General features: G+C 36.6%; 1 protein-coding gene across 1 annotated transcript in view; it reads left to right on the top strand.

Moving 5' to 3' along the window:
- TTC39B (tetratricopeptide repeat domain 39B) overlaps nt 1-15712 on the top strand; it is a 24380-nt gene extending 8668 nt beyond the window's left edge. The window contains exons 7-17 of the mRNA XM_010288691.1: nt 687-752; nt 2385-2493; nt 3383-3450; nt 3539-3598; nt 3919-4080; nt 5165-5256; nt 5580-5700; nt 7687-7798; nt 11074-11191; nt 14489-14605; nt 15616-15712. Of these exons, the coding sequence (XP_010286993.1) occupies nt 687-752; nt 2385-2493; nt 3383-3450; nt 3539-3598; nt 3919-4080; nt 5165-5256; nt 5580-5700; nt 7687-7798; nt 11074-11191; nt 14489-14605; nt 15616-15712 (1122 nt within the window). The remainder of the gene's footprint in view (nt 1-686; nt 753-2384; nt 2494-3382; nt 3451-3538; nt 3599-3918; nt 4081-5164; nt 5257-5579; nt 5701-7686; nt 7799-11073; nt 11192-14488; nt 14606-15615) is intronic.
- The last annotated feature ends 1397 nt before the right edge of the window (nt 15713-17109 follow it).

Below are 17109 nucleotides of genomic sequence, written 5' to 3'. Positions count from 1 at the left end.
GCAGGAAGCTTAACAGAAAGTCTCTGCTGGGCAGAATGCATTAGGGTGAATGGAGCTTTCAAACACTGACCTTCAAATAGACCTTCATTGAAAAGGTGGTTGTGATCTTTATAAGTTTTCTGTTGTGTAGGATGAAGAGAATGCAGTTACAAGGGGAACAAAAAGTGCATGTAATAGAGGGCTAAAAGTTTATAACAATAGCTAATATTTCTAAAACAAATACACTTGCTGATTTGCTAATTCAGTGTTTTTTGGAATAAGTAGAACTTCTGTGATACCATTGTGTCATTTGATTGTGAGTAAAGTAAGATACCAATTGTAGATTGTTAGTACTACCAAAATAGATGATGCTTCCATTCCAAATGACCCACAATTTTCAGATGGTTCTGATCAGCTGAAGACAAAAATCTGTCATTGTCTTAAGAAGCACAGCTGGACTCTGTCTTGCTGTTTCCATGTTGGACGATTATCAAAAGTCTGAATTTCCCTGAAGCTGCAGACTGATTGTATATTGTTGTTCATGCATGTCTATTTTCAAGTTCTTTTGTGTTTTACTTTTTCCAGTAATGTGTAATGTCATTTAACATAGTAGCTAGCATTTTTGGCTCAAGTTTATAGTGGTTTTACTTTTTTTCAACATATATATGTTTTTCATTTATCTTACTTTCGTTTGAAATGTATTTCAGATGCTGTCGCTTTTACCAGGAAGGATCCTCCGACTTTTAGAATTTATTGGATTTTCTGGCAATAGGGTATTGGATCTGATATTTGTTTTTTCAAATTATTTTTTTCTTAGATAAAGAGTGGATGGATTTAACGTCATATATTTCACAGCAAAAGTATAATGATCTGTATTGTCTATCGGTATTTTTGCGTTGTTAAAAAGATGAGAAGTGTGCTAGATGATGCAGGCATAAGAGCACATATGGTGATATTCTGATCTTGAACAGCCGTGGGAAATGACCAGTCTGCTTCAGAGGGGGTTTTCAAATTGCAATTTCGTTTCCTTTTGCTGGTCCTTAAGGAGAAGATACCAGCTTTTTTTTCAAGCCTATATAGTCAGAAATTAATATTCCTCATACAAGTAACTGTGGAGAGAGTCACAGTTGTGTATTTTTCCACCCACAATCCCAACTCATTTCTTGGCAGAAGGAACTTCTGAATATCTTGTCATGTGGAATCTCAGTACATCTTTTTCTCATGGATGAGGAAAGTATTTGTAATCATAGCCTTGTTGTTGTAAACCTAGCCTTGTTTTGTAAGTCTCTTACAGCCCTTTAAAAATCTTTTGTCACCCATAAGAAATAAACACAAAGCACCGAAAAAACAAACCAAACAAAGCAACCCACAGAAGAATACATAACTAAAATTCAAGTTATTAATGAGACAAAGAGTTTCCATATGTCTTATTGCTGTTAGTTTGTCCACAAATATGGTTCTGCTTATGTAAAATTAAACTTCAGTAGAGATCTGTTTATTCTGTTTCTTCCTGTGAAAGACCTGGCTTATGCTGAAGCTCTTCCATAGTACACATTTTTGCCCTGACTGAAAAGGCAGTAAAAGCTGAAAGGAAAAGAATTAAACAATTTCGGAGTATCACCACATTTTTCTTCTATGGTGCTTTAATTCTCCTATAACTTGTCAAGTTGCTATACAATAAAACTCATATTAAGTTAATATTTGTTTTGAGGCAAACTGTTAAAATCTGATGTTTCTGAAGAGCCCCGATCTTGAGCAGGGAAGCTCTGAGCTCATCTCAACAATCACCCAAGCAGTCAAGCTGTCATGTAATGTGCCTAAACTGCAAAAGATGGGGCGTTAAGAACTGAGTAAGTCTCCATGAATCTGGATTCCTTTTCTCAGCACACACAAATTCTGTTGTAGCTTCTGGACACGGTGTCTAGAAGGTGGTGTGTCAGCAAAAGTAGTATTTTGATCAGAACCTCAAAATAGTGGTTGGCTTGATGGAGGAGAATTGAGGATACCAGGGGTTTCTGTGAAGGAAGACTCTTGCTGACAAATAGCACTGGAAGAGTTGAGAGAGGTTCTCACTGAACAGAGATTTAAAGACATTATTCTGAAAGGCTCATAGCCAGCAAACAGTGGGGAAGGGATGTAGACCTGTGTGGTGCTCCCATTTCACCAGGACACCGAAATGCATGGGTAATTTTATTCAGCGTTAGCTTAATCTTGTCCTTGCTGAGTGCTATAAGCCGTGGCAGAACTGTTTTAGTAGAAGGTTGCATTGGATCTGAGATAACAAAGTGCTGAATTAAGAAATACTTCTATCTGAAAGAAAAACTGAATTTGGGGGAGCCAGAAACTATTAATAGTAAGTCTGTATACTGATAGTTAATTCTGCATGTGTTTGTGATGTTTCTTAGGAGTTGGGCCTCTGTCAACTACGGGAAGGCGCATCTGGCAGCAGTTTGAGGGCCATTCTGTGTACTTTCACCCTGTTGGTTTATCATACTTACGTCTCCTTAATCCTTGGTGAGACCCACTGTGTAGCTGTTCCATCATGCTACACATTATGATAGATACTGTGATTCTTTTTGAACTGAATTTCAAAACTGTGGCCAATTAGATTTTTAACAGGAGATTGCTGCATACTGAAGTATGATCTGAAAAGAGTATCTCTGACAAAGCTATGTCTGCAGCAACAGTGAGGATAGGTAGCATTATACCAACATCTTGTTCCATTTGCAGGGCTATTTCAACATGCAACACCAAAATACTACAAAACACTCTGAGTTCAGTGTTATCTGAAGTTCTGCTGGTCCTTACCCATAAATTAACATCAGATATTGTGAAAACTGTCTCCAGAAAGAAGTCTGTAATCTCAAACAATTAACTTGGAAGTTCAAACATGTGGAGAATTAATTGCTTTTGACACATGGGGCTAAAAGTCACCATTAATTCTGTATGCATCCTTGACCTATATTTTCACGTTTTTTACTTTGGAAGTATTTTGGTCCTTGTCCCTCAGGCTCATCAGGAAATTAAGGAGAACTTAATTTCTTTCAGTATCACCTGTATTTATTTCATTACTGAGCTCAAAATTAGGAAAGGAGGCAGCTGAGGAATGTTTTCCTAACTTGCTAAAGCGATTAAAGGGATTTAAAAATATAACTTGGATCTATAATAAAAACATATGTTCTGTTTTGTTTCTACTTACAGGCATTTACTATCTTAAAAGCACTTAGTACCTTCAGGTCAAATATCCATTTTTATAGAAACACAATATGATGAAATAATTCTCCTTCTGCATAAAAGCAGTCATCCATTAATCTAATCAAGACATAATATGATTTACAAAGTCTTGATCTATTAAACTGTTTTTTTTTAAAGTACATTGAGGTTGGTTTGTTATGTTTTCTAGGTACAGGGGAAGCCAACCTTCAGGAAGCAGACAGTCTCCTCGAACCCTACCTCCAGAAATTTCCAAATGTGTGTATTCTCAATAAATTTTATAACAGCGATGTACTTTCCTAAGCTTAAAATAGTAACTGGGTATTTTTCTCAATCTCCTTTCAAGGGTTCCATTATTCTGTTTTATGCTGCCAGAATAGATATACTGAAAGGAAATTTTGAAAAGGTAAATCAGTTTTTTCTTTTTAAGGTTTTTATTTGTTCAGTGTTCAACTTGGGGGGAAAAAATATCTAATTCATCCAAGTAACTTATTTTATTTGGACTGGTAATTATGCTCTTGTCCCTGTTCACGTTCAATTTCAATGTCTATATTGATTCCAGCTTGTGCTCTCTAAGTGAGACTGAAAGGGAAGTTTATCTCATTTTACTAGTCACATGTTCTCCACTTGGGTGCTAGGAAAGAATTTGCTCTGTAACTAGACATGGCTCTCATGTGGAGCTGTAATTGAGCCAATTTTCATCATTCTTACTTAACTACCTTGTAGGCACAGTTGAGGTTCCAAGAATGCATAGCAGCTCAGCAAGAGTGGAAACAGATTCATCATCTCTGTTACTGGGAACTGATGTGGTGCTACACCTTCCAGCAGTACTGGCTTCAAGCATATCGGTATGCAGACCTGCTCAGCAAAGAGAGCAGGTGGTCTAAGGTAAATGGGCAGGTGGACATTATTATGATATACCAGTAGCCTCTCCACAGTTAGATTTGCATTTCAGTTCTCACAATAAGTGTAGTTTTTGAAAATCTGTAGTTTTCAGAAGTGTAGTTCTTCTGAAAACCATAAGGCACAATGGCACAAAAACGGTAGGTTTAACTGGGTGGTTAAGGAGGAATTTTTATTTCACATTCTGAAGCACCGTAACTAACAGCGCATCAGCCCCTCTAAAAACAGAGGTAATTACCAGAGTTGTCAGAAAGAAGAGGGAGAGAATAACTGTTAACTTGCATCTCAAGTCATATTCTAGCACTCACTAGTAAAACTTGGCTGAAGAAACTGTGTCTGTTAGTTAATTATAAACAGACAACAGCAGGCCTACTCAGCAGATGCTTTGCGACATGAAATGAGAAGGCTGCTGGAGACAGGATCTCAGGAGAAAAGTTGGGGTATCTACCTTTTCCTTGCAATAGTTGTATGAACGCAAGCACAATGTACAAATATTTTTTTGATACATCATTTTTATCTATTCCTTTCTGGATTACTGTTTTATTATGCTTAGTGGAAAAGGGGATACATCCAATGCTTGACAAAAGAGGAAGAGAATAGTATATTCAATGTGAAGTGCAAATGTCTTGAAAAGAATTATGGATGTTTCCTTTTTTCTCTGCAAAGTCCATTTGTTGAACTTGCCTTGAATCAGTACTCAGATGTTTTCTTCTGTTTTTTTCAGGCATGTCTCTACACATAACACATCATATAAAAACATTAACAGACTTTAAAATAGTTATGCCATTTAACCTCATCTTAGTGATTTGCATAATGCATTGTCATGTTCTTTGCAAGAGACAACTTTAGTATTCTAACTTACTTAGAATATTAATAAATATGTCAAAAATAAAATTACAGCATAAATTATGTGACAAAGGAAATGCTAAACTTCTGTAGTTCCACCTGCCTGAGAGTTACTGGAAACACTTTGCTGCAGCAAATGGGATGAAAGATTTGAGTCCTTAGTGTATTGACTGAACACAGCAAATTAGATGTGGTAATATGTTGCAATTTCTTTTCAAAATAGGCAATATATGTATTCCAGAAGGCAGCAATTCTATGTATGCTTCCAGAGGATGATTTGAAAAGGACTGGTGAGGACATTGTGTCTTTATTCAGGTAAACATTTATAAAGCAAGTAGGTGTGCAGCCTTTTTTTTCCCCCCCATATAAAAGTTTTTGACTTGAGTATCTTTGTCATGTGTGACTTATTTCCTACTTAAAACCATCAACTGTTCAGTTTTTCTCTTTGCTTTTAGCATCAGAATATTTAAAATGCTCCTTTTATTAGCAAACTTCTGTCCTGCAATTGCAGTCTGAGTGGTGTGAAACAATTTAAGATGTTATACTTCAAAGGAGAATAGCAAATATTGCTAAGTGAAATAAGATGGAGTAAAAATAGCATAAAGTAACTTCTGTTTTTCCTTTTTCCCTCCTTGTAGACAAGTGGATGGTCTAAAACAGAGAATTGCAGGAAAATCTATCCCAACTGAGAAGTTTGCAGTAAGGAAAGCTCGACGCTATGCAAGTTCTCAACCAGTGAAGCTGATATTACCTGCCTTGGTATTTATGCTTCCTTTCTTTTTTCCTTTTCAAATAGGAAAAAAACATGTAATTCATTATACAGAGAAAGAATAATATTATCAGGTAGTATGTGTCTGTATTTTTTAAATTATTTTTTAAAAGAATTATTGCATTCACGCATTGGGACTTCTGTGAAATCTGCTAGAGTCTGGATCATGCTACCAACTACTAGCAGTCCAAAACCAGAGACATTTTTCATGTGACAGCTCAAACATACAGAGAATGATCGCTGTTGCCACATGAGGCTGAAAGTTACCTTTCAGCTAGAAGCCTGCAGGGGTTTCTAGCGTATGTGTTCATGTTCTTTAGTTTGGCAGGATTTCAATCCTTGGCCTCCAGACTTATTAGGAAGTTAAGGCGTACTTCAACACTTTCTGTTCTTTTGGTGAAAATGAAGAGTGTTGGTTTGGTGGGTTTTTTTGTATTATGCTTTCTTATATTGAGTCTGAGTAAAATGTGCAGAAGTTAATGATGCTTTACTAATGCCATTCTAATTTCCCACACTTTTAACTTCAGAGGCACAGTCTGTTTATGTGTGCACAGCAAGGATGCTTTGTATATGCTTTAGCATATGTGTATGCTAAAATTTTTGTACATGGATAATTTAGCAACAACTGAAAATGAAAAACATAATTTGAGAAGGAATTTCTTACATGAAAACTCACTGATACAGAAAGAGGAGACAAAAAAAAAATCTATCCATTTAAAAAAATCATTGTATACTCAATTACATATAAACACCTAAGTAATAAAGTTACACTGGGCTTGTACAGCACAGTGCTATTCATTTGTGAGTATATCTTTGGTATTGCTGTCAAATCCAGTATCTTTTAAGAATTTCTCCATCATCGGTTACGCAAAAATAAACATAGTGTATGGTGTTACTGCAGTAGGCATAAATTAGACAGGACTACGGAATCAAAACAAATCTAGCGTCATGTAGTTGATACTGTCAATAACACTGTTTCAGACTTTGACAAAACCAGTCTTTTTCTCCCTCTGCAAACCTGCATAGTTACAGCACAAATATAAATGGAAATGTTTCAGCAATGGAAATTGCTGAAATCAGCTGCAGAATGGCACTAGGCTTCATATTTCAGAGGTGTAATTACAATTCAAATACAGTAGAATGAATGATACTCTTGTTTGTGGTGATTGAGTAAAGGTCTTGGCAAAGTTTTGTATGGTTTAGCATTAACTCTCATGCTTTTTATGTGTTACAATGTGGCAATATTTAATGTATTGAAACAAGCATATTGCTTACTATTGTACTGAAGTATCTGGGAAGCTTTGTGCCAGGATTTGCCTTGATTTTTTTTTTTAAGTAAGATTTTGTAGAAATGATATGGGAAGCGTGTGCTGGATGTGTATACTGGAACCACATTTTTATCCAGGAAGTTTTGTCCACTTCCAGTGCTGCTCCATATGGAAGGCACCAGCCTGTAGATTATAGCATCTATATAAAAACAAATGCACAAGTCCGTGTTTGGGTGCATGAATATATATGTATACTGTGATCTGTTCAGTTTTGGTTTTAAAGATCTGTGAGGATACATCAGAATTTATTTAAAGGCTGTCAGAACATTCAAAAATTAGAAACCCAGGTTAACTTTACTCACACACATTCAACGTCATTTTGCCTCCGCTACGTATAGATGCTCTTATGCAACTTTAATTACATGGTTATTAAGGCGAATGGGATTGTCTTCGTGAACTTGCGTGTAACTGACAGAATGTCCTGTACTCATTGTGGGTGGTTATTTGAAGTCGTACACATACTTTTATTCATGGGCTTCTCCACAGTGAGTGTTTTGGCCTTGAAACTTTTCATACTGTTTAAAACAAGTTTTTGTAGGCAGTATTTTTATGTACTCAAACTGTTCCATAACAGCCTTCCAAGGGATAATCTTTAATTAAATATTTATGCAATTCCATGAGTTTGTACTGTTTATTTTTTTTTGCCAGGAAATGATGTATGTCTGGAATGGCTTTGCAATTGTGGGCAAAAGGGCAGACCTCACTGAAAACTTACTGATAACAATTGAAAAAGAAGAAATTGCTCTACAAAATGAAACTAGTAAGTGATCAGTTAAGATGGAATTAATAAGCTGGTAAGAAATGCTGACATTTTGCTTTGTTTCTGTCTACTAATGTTCTGTCGGGTAAGTGTTGACTTGGGCAATGTGCTATTAAGTCCGAGTATAGAAATTTTGTAGACGCATGAAAGTTAGCATTGATTCTTCAATATGTTCTTTATCTGGCTTGGTTGATGCTGCAGAAGAATACAGAAAACTCAAGAATGTGAGGGTATTAATTATAGAACTTAATAGAATTTTACTGAGACATTCCAGTCTCTGAAAGCGTTCTCGAAGCATAATCTGCTAATTTCTTAAATGTCTGAAAAATACTTTTTCTAAACCAATTTACACCAGACTTTAACTTTACTACAGAGGACACATACTGAGCAGAATATGACTAAGTATAAAGGAAATAATGAAGTACTATTCATGAGTCTGTTTTTTCTACTTTCTGCCAAAATAAAACATGTTTGCTAGTTGTAAAATAAAACGTATTTTTAAAAAATGAACTTTGACCGTGGTTTTAGATCTTGATGTACTTGAAGCATGGATGTTCAACGTAATGTTTAGGGAATCAGTCCATAACTTATTCCTAAAGGAGTTCAAGTTCCATTATTACAAGAGGTTTACTGCAGGATTACCTGGCTTTATCAGGTGGCTGCTGTCATCTGTCATGTGAACTTTGCAGTTGACCTCTCTTCTGCATTTTTCAAGAATGAATATTATCTTTTTGCACGTGAAACTTTTTTAATGGTAATTCACCAAAAATAATTTCTGTTGAACACAAATTTTAATCACACTTATGAACAATTTATCTAAAGTTAGATTTGCTACATTATTAAAACATGAATTTTAAAATGTAAAAGTAGATCTAGTTATAATATACATATGAACTGAGGTGATGCATCAGAAGTTACACAAGGACATGCAAGAAGTACGTAATGGTAAAATCTGGATGGTATAATAAGCTAAATAAGTCTTAGTGTCTTGCAAGGCCAAGACTGAATTGGGTCCCTTAAATTTTTTTTTATTCTGTTCGCATTTCTGCAGAATCAGTAGTGAGTGACTTCAATCTCAAATGTTTTTCCTTTTTTTGTGTTATTAAAACCAAAATGTAGCAATACACAAGACATCTGCAAATAATGTCATGTTCGCATAAGTTCTGTGAGGAAGGTTCTGATGAAGCTGTGTGGAATCTGGTGGTGTATCGTGCAGGGGCTTGTACTATAAACGCTATTCATTTATAACAATTAAGTAAATTTCCTGTCAAATTCCTAAGCAGAGTTGCACAAGGTACCAAAATAAAAGGAACAGAATTAAAATCAGTATGTTTTTCTTACGGAAATATGCAGTTTACAAATAGGATGTAATCTGGAAGCGTATTTGGTTTTTGTGCTTTCCATATCTTTTTTTAGTAATAACTGCAGCCAAATGTAGTTTTGTTCTTGACTTTGCATCTGTGAGCCTGATTTGCTTTTAAGATACGGACTGAGCCAAGATAAAGACTCTGATTACCAGAATTGCTGCTGAATTGAGACCCAAAGAAAGTGATTAAGGCTATTAGCAGAGTGTGGCAAGGATACAATATTATTTTAAGAGACAGCTGTCAGATAGATTTAAAGGACTGCTGAGGTGCTGTAAAAAAGTGTGTTAATTATACACAAAGGTCATTTAGGGATTGAGACTTCTTAAGAGAAAGCTGTACTTCATTTGCTTCAAGTGAACAGGCACAGCAAGGAATCTGTCAAGGATTGAAAGTGGGTGTATGTTGTATAGAGATGGTAGAAGGAACAGATGAAAGACATTAGAAATGATTTTTTTCCCCCCTCAGGATTTTTGGAAATCTTGTTTTTCCACAGTTGTTTCATCTCTAAGACGTAAAAAAGGAATTTGTAACTTCAAGAAAAATTAATTTCTTGTGTGTTTTATAATCCAGATAATGATATTTCCTCTGGTATGGAAGACTGCAGGAAGATGATTCTGCCACATTTATTGCGAGGTTGTCTGTATTAAATTGGCCTGTGCATTTACTGTCATTTACTATTACTGTTTTGGCATAATAGCTTTTCTTCCTCTGGGAGATACCAGGGAGATACTAGTTGAAGTTAAAGGACTGGCAGGCTTTTACTGACATCAGTGATTGCCCCCAGTAATTTCAATGAATGAGTCCTTTAGGAGACACTCTCACTTGAATTCAGTACCTTAGCCTAGCAAAACAGGCTAGAGAGAATGCAAAATACTCACTCACTACACATCTACCTGTCACTAAAAGCGCAGTCTGTCAGTTCTTATCTATCGAGACATTCTGGTTTTAAACACAGGCAGAAATAAGCCTGAATGTAGTGGCAAAGCACTTTGCTGGATCGTAAGATGCTTTAGTCTTGCATGTTTCAGAACTGTTTACGTAGGATTTTTTTGGCAGACTATTAAGAAAAAATTAACATGACCTTAGAGAGCTTGTAATTAGTTGTAAACAACATGATCTGAAGGGAGGGTGTTTTGCTTCCTGAATTGTTAATGTATGTGCCGCCATCTGTCTATCCATATGTGTTTTCTTTCCTTTCTTTTGCTTTCCTGCACCCAGCAAATGCTATAAACCAAGGCAACAAAAAGGACCACACTCGTCAAGGTTACATTTCTGAACAGCTTCACAAAAGCACTTTTATTTGATACTTTTAGTCCTATTCTTGAATTTTCCGAATGTTAATACACTGCTAGTGAAGCTTCTCAATTCTTAGAGATGATGGGAATACTAATAAACATAGTTTCTTGATTTTGTACTGGCAAATAACGCTTCCTGAAAGTTCTGCAGGACAGAGTCCTAGTGTATTCTTGTGCTTTTCACGTTACTGGTGCTACTGGAGGTCTGCCAGTGCTCTGCAAAAGGGAAAGCTATTAAGATAATGTAGTGTGGAGGAGGTTTCAGTAGGTTTTTCTTCCTCTTTTAGATATTACAAGTACAGAAATGTTTAACTGATGCCAGTTTATGCCTGCTTTGTACTGACTTCCACATACAGAAGCCTGGGGAATACCTGGATGTTTCAATTTCTTTTTATTTCTTCTTAGTTTGTATCTTTAAAGAGAAAGATATAGATGTTATGCACACATCTTCTTCAGTAGGCAGTATTTAAAATTGTGCATGACGGTTATGTATGTTTTGAGGTACAAAATCTGAGAAGCAAGGTCCTGAGTCTGAATATATATTCCCTGCTGAAAATCTGATTTTCCTTTTCATGATGTTTTCAGATTGTTTGTGTATCACTCTTACTTTTAGATTGCAATGAATACTATATGGATGATGTGTGCCTGTTGCAGTTACTGAAGGGCCTCTGCCTGAAGCACTTGGGAAGACTCATGCAAGCTGAACTGTGTTTCAGTAAAGTAATTCAAAGGTAAAAATAACATAAACAGACTTTTTACCTTTATATTTTGTAGCTTTGGGTGACATTTCTGATAATCCTGTAGAAGCCATCATGTTAGAATTTTTGAATAATTAAACTTTAACATCCTGTTAAGGAGCTGGAATTAAAATACCTCTGAAAGTAGTTGGAGAACCACAAAACTTTACTAGTATTTTTCAATAGCAATTTATATAGCTTTATATAAATGTAACGTTTTAGATAAAATACATCAGACTGATGGGTAACGCATTTATCTAAACAAATTTGGAATTAGTATTTTTGTATTGCAGAACTGTCAATGTAAGTAGAGAAAATTCACATGGATTCCCTGGGTTTTTTTCTTTTTTTTTACAGGATTTTGTACTTCAGTAGTTAATGCTTCCGTGTGTAGTTGAGAAACTGTTGTTACTTTTTTTCGGTTGAAAACTTGAATTTACAGTGTTATGGATTTATCAAATATTTCAGGTGTCAGATCCATATCTACTTTAATAATTTCACTTAATGTAACACTGGGTTATGTACTCACTCTCATTTTTAGAGTAATTAGGTTGAAAAAGCAGTTTTTACACATGCAATTTTTCTAATAAATAATTTAGGAAAACTAATATTTAAGGATAATTCGCTATGTATAATTCTATTGCTTGTTATAATTTTCTTGCCATCTCTCCTTGTCTTGCTATTTGTAAGATCCCAAGCGAGTTTACCCAAGCACTTTGCAAGTTACAGGGCAATGGGTTTTGATTGGTTAGAAGTTAAAAGAATGCTGTTTCTGAAAATCTTGTTCCGAATGTAGATGACAACACTTCTTCATAAATTGGATGTTTTGCATGGGGAGGAGAGGTGTTCCAGGAAATTAAGTATCTACATTCTGGTCAGCTTTACTCTACATTTCTGGGACTTTGCATTACATTAAGATTTTATGACATAAGCAGTCTTCCTTGCTTTAATGAATGCACTTTCTGTGCATCAAGGCTTGTCTTGGTAGGTGAGGTGCCTCATTAGAAGTATTGCTCTGAAAATGTTGAGAGCTTTTGCAGTGCTTGTTGTGAATTTTCTTCATTATGCAATATTGGTTGATGTTATTCTATCCAGATAAGAATCAAAGAGTTGATTGTAAGAGAGACAGGAAAGGCCTTCTTCACCTTGTTCTGGTGGCAAGCTCAGCCTTCGGGAATTCCAGATCCATGAAACGTATGGGAAAGCCTGCAACATGCAAGAACTACCCTTGATGGAGGAGGGTCAGGTTAGGAAAAGTGTGAACAGACTAGACATACATATGTCCAAGGCAACTGAACATATCTATGTACATGAGTCATTGGCATATAACAATGAGTGCCGAGAGAGCTTGCCAATGTCATTGTTAACACTCCATTATCTTTGAAAGTCATTGCAATTAGGGAAAGTTCCTGAGAACATGAAGAAAATGTCACTCCTATCTTCAAGAAGGGCAAGAAGGAGGATTTGGGGAACAGCAGGCCAGTCAGTTTCTCAACAGTTCCTGGGAAGGTGGAGTAAATAATTCTGGAAACCATTTCCAAACACATGAAGGTGATCAGGAGTAGTCAGTGTGGATTTATGAAGAGGAAATCATACTTAACCATCTTTATAGTCTTCTATGATGAGATGACTGACTCAGTAGATGAGGGGACAACAGTGCATGTTCTTCATCTTGAGTTTATAAAGGTTTTTGACCTGTCTCTTACAGTATTGTCACAGACAAACTGATGAAGCCTCAACTAGATAAGTGGGAACTGGCTGAACTGCCAGGTTCGGAAGGCTGTGATCAGCAATATCAAGTCAGCTGGAGGCCAGTCACCAGTAGAATAATGCAGAGTGTGATGCTGGGTGCAATAGTTTTCAAAATCTTCATTAAGGACCTGGATGATGGGACAGAATGCGACCTCAGCAAATGTGCAGATGATATGAAGTGGGAGTAGTGGTTGATATGCCAGATGGATGTGCTGTCATTCAGAGCAACCTGGACAGGCTGGAGAGATGGGCTGACAGCAACTGCAGGAAGCTCAATAAAAGGAAGTCCCAGTCCCTACCTCTCCACATGGGAGGAATAAGCCCATGCACCAGCCCAGGCTGGAGGCTGACTGGCTGGAGGGCAGTTTGTCAGAAAATGCCCTGGGAATCCTGGGCATCATGGACAACCCCAAGTTGACCATGAGCCATCAATCCGCCTTTGCAGCAAAGGTGGACAACAGTGTCCTGACTTGCATTGGGAAGACTGTCATCAGCAAGTTGAGGATGGTGATCTTTCCTCCGCTCTCGGCAGTGGTGAGGCCACATCTGGAGTACTGTGACTTGTCCTGGACTCACTGGTACAAGGGGTACCTGGACATACTGGAGCAGGTCTAACAAAAGGTCACAAAGATGATTAAAGGATTGAAGCATCTGTTATATAAGAAGCAGAGAGAGCTGAGAGTGTTCAGGCTGGAGAAGAGAAGACTTGAAGGGTAACCTAAGGGGAGTGTGTTCTTAAAAAAAACAACAAACCAAAGGGGAAGAAAAAGCGCCGAACTCTTCTCAGAGATGCCCAGTGACAGAACAAGAAGTAATGGGCACAAACTGAAATACGGGAATTTCCATACTGTTTAAACATGAGGATGATTTTTTCTTATTGTCAAGTTGGTCAAACACTGGCATAAGTTGCCCAGAGAGACTGGAGTCTCTGTCCCTAGACATTTTTAAAACCCAGGCAGACATAGTCCTGGACAGGTTGTTGCTGTTGACCTTGCTTTGAGCACGGAGTTGGACTAGGTGATCTCCAGAGGTGCCTTCCAGCCACAGTGATTCTGAGAATTTCTTGTATTGAGGAAAAGTTCAATTTTCTTATTTCTCTGCTGATTTGTTCAGGCGAGCTATGGTAAGGGGATCTCAATTTTGTGTGGGGGAAAGAAGTATTTGTATTATACTGCATAACCTAGTGAACACTGCTTTTATCTCAAGTCATCTTTTTTGATGGTTGTGGTTTTTTTAATTTGAAGTCACACGTTAGGGTCCCAGTTTTGGAATTGTGTTCATGGTAGCTTGGGTAACATACCACAATACAAGTAAGAAGTAGGAAAGAATAAATTTTTGCTTCTAGAAGGTCATGTTGGCAGTATTTGGTGTCTACTCTTTACAGGTATAATTAAAGTGCACAGAACTAACCCGTAAAAAGGTTCTAGAGTGTTTTCTCTGGCCATGTGCTTTTAGAGACAGTGACTGCCTTTAAAAGTTAACCGGTCAGTCAAGGGCAGGTTGTAATTAACCACTTCTTTATTTCCTCTGTTTTTTTAGTGAGAAGCAAATAAAATACGATAGTTATTTGGTGCCGTTCACCCTGTACGAGTTGGGTCTTCTGTACAAACAACAGGATGAGAGAGAAAAAGCAATAAGATACATAGAAACTGCAAAGTGAGTGATTTTTTTTTTTATCAGCCTGTCGATTAAGAATAACTGAGTAACTTTACAATGAAGACGTATTTTGTCTTCCTGCCCAGCCCCTGTGCAAAATACAAAGTAATCATAAATCTGTGTTCTTCACTTGGAAAAGTTGGTCCTATATAGTTGAATTTTACAGTTTCAAGAAACCCTGTCCTTCAGACGCAGTGAAGTAGACAATATCAAATGTGACAACGTAGGAAGGGAAAATGTCTCCTTTTAGCTTGGGCTTCAGAGATGCTGAGGCTCCACTGCATGCATGGAATGGAGCTGGAGAGCCAAAAGAAAGGATCTATACCACCTCTGTCTCAGAGAGCAGCTGGGGGGCTTACATCCACTGCAGTAAAGCTGTTAGTGGGAGTAGGTTTAAAGTCAGTACACTTCTGACCACCTCCCTCTTTCCTTTCACACCCTGTCAAAGACGACCAGTAGAGAGCTAAATTTACTGTAGAGCAACATGTTCACTTCATCTGTAGATTGTGGTATGGGGTAGAATTTGCCCCTTGTGTGTACAGAGAAGTATCCGAATCATGCAATAGTGTTGTAGATGTGAGTTAGAAACAATGTTTTGTCTTCTTTGTTTGGATTATATAATGTGATTTTCCTGTCTTTTATTACTCTGGCTGAGTTGTGTTTTGAAGCTGAACGTACACTTTTAGTTAACAGCCTTTCTATTCTGTAGTCTTCTAGCTTATCTTTTCACAGCAAGCATCAGTAACTGGGAGGGCTGTTGAAAGGATCAAAATAAGTGAAAAAGCTGCTAAGACATGTATTCAGTTTATCAGGACATTTAATTGTTAGTACCGGTATAAGTCTCCGCTTAGGTTGTGGAAGTAGCTTGAAATGTCTCATAATCATCTGTGTGTCAGACTGTTTCCTGTTGAAGGAATGAAGGCTGTTAACTTCAGTACTTCAGTGCATGTATGAAGTAGAAACAATCCAGGCCAAAAAAGTTTTTCTTAAAATAACTTTATTGTTTGCAGAAACAACTACAAAGAATACTCTATGGAGTCCAGGTTGCACTTCAGAATTCATGCAGCGCTTGACAGCTTGAAGGTGTCGCCTGCTTCAACACCTTGAATGAGGAGGGATGCTTTTTCATGCATACAATGCATACAGTAGCCTACACAATCTTTTTGCAATCTTTTTTTTTTAAACACGGAAAAGAAACAACCTAATGATTGTTTTCTGTCATCTCTGATTTGATGTATGTCATTCCTTTAGACTGTTCTTTTTCTGTATAGTGCATATACTATATCTACTTGATACTTTAAAGAAGACCTTATATTTTGTTTGATAAAAATAATTTAATATTTCACTTGAATGGGGGATATTTTAAAAAAATTTGATGGTGCAATAAAGTTTAATGCAAAAACTTTTATTTTTTTATATGAAAACAGATGCTGGTTATGCAGTGGAACTGGTGATAATTTCTGCATGTTTTGAAGGTTTGATTTTCTGCAGTATGCTTGAGACCTTCTTGCCTCTGGAACAAAAATGCAATATCTGCAGATAACCTTCCCCACAGTTGGCATACCATATTCTGAAATTTGTGTGCCAGAGGGGAAAAAATTATCATATTTGATTTAATTTCATTTTGGGAAGAAAATGAACCTGTCCGAAGTGCAATATTTTTACACTGTCAGATAAAGTTAAGGCAGGGCTACAGGTATATGTCTTTGCAGGTCTGTTTCACTCAAAATAAGTGGTTACAGGGGATATTTTTCAGTCACAGAAAAGCAGGGCTGCTAGGGACATTAAGAGACCATGTAAGAGATCATGTATACAGATTCTTGCCCTAAAACAGATTCAGCAGTCTTGTGTGATTCGTGACAGACTTGTTTAACCTGTTTGTTTTGTTTTGGGTTTTTTTGGGTTTTTTTTTTCCAAAACTTGCACTGAGAGACATTTTGTAACTAACACGTGATGTCTTTCCCAGTGCGAAAAGACTAGGATATTTTTCCTGATGTCTACCCCAAATAATTCTTGGCACAACTGAAACTGATTGCTTGCTATCTTCCTTGTCATGGATCTGGAGAAAGGATTGTTCTTTTTTTTTTTTTTTCTTAAGCAATCTTCTACTATTTGAAGACTAACCGCCTTGTTCGTATTCTCTGTTCTTGGATTCCAACCAAAATAAATAAAACTTTGCAGAAGTTATTTTCCTAATAACGGGAATAGCTCATATTAATGGAAGTTGACTGTGCATAAAAAAATGAAGCAATTTTTAAACTTGGAGTTAGGAATATGTGCATATTCTAATCACAACTCTCTACTTTCTACCAAATATGTGTAGTAAAATTTAGATACAGTTATAAGTGCATGTATTTTTCTTTTCACATTAATAGGTGAACAGCAGTATCAAATTGACCTTCCCAAGTCACTATATATGCAGATTCTGCTAGCTGTCTATTCTTAAAAATGAGAATATATTTTATTTTTATTTAAGTATACACCAAGTAACTATTTTTTCACTA

The sequence above is a fragment of the Phaethon lepturus genome, unplaced genomic scaffold, assembly GCF_000687285.1.
Source record: "Phaethon lepturus isolate BGI_N335 unplaced genomic scaffold, ASM68728v1 scaffold22736, whole genome shotgun sequence".
NCBI lineage: Eukaryota > Metazoa > Chordata > Aves > Phaethontiformes > Phaethontidae > Phaethon > Phaethon lepturus.
This window is presented reverse-complemented; position numbering and strand designations above follow the sequence as displayed.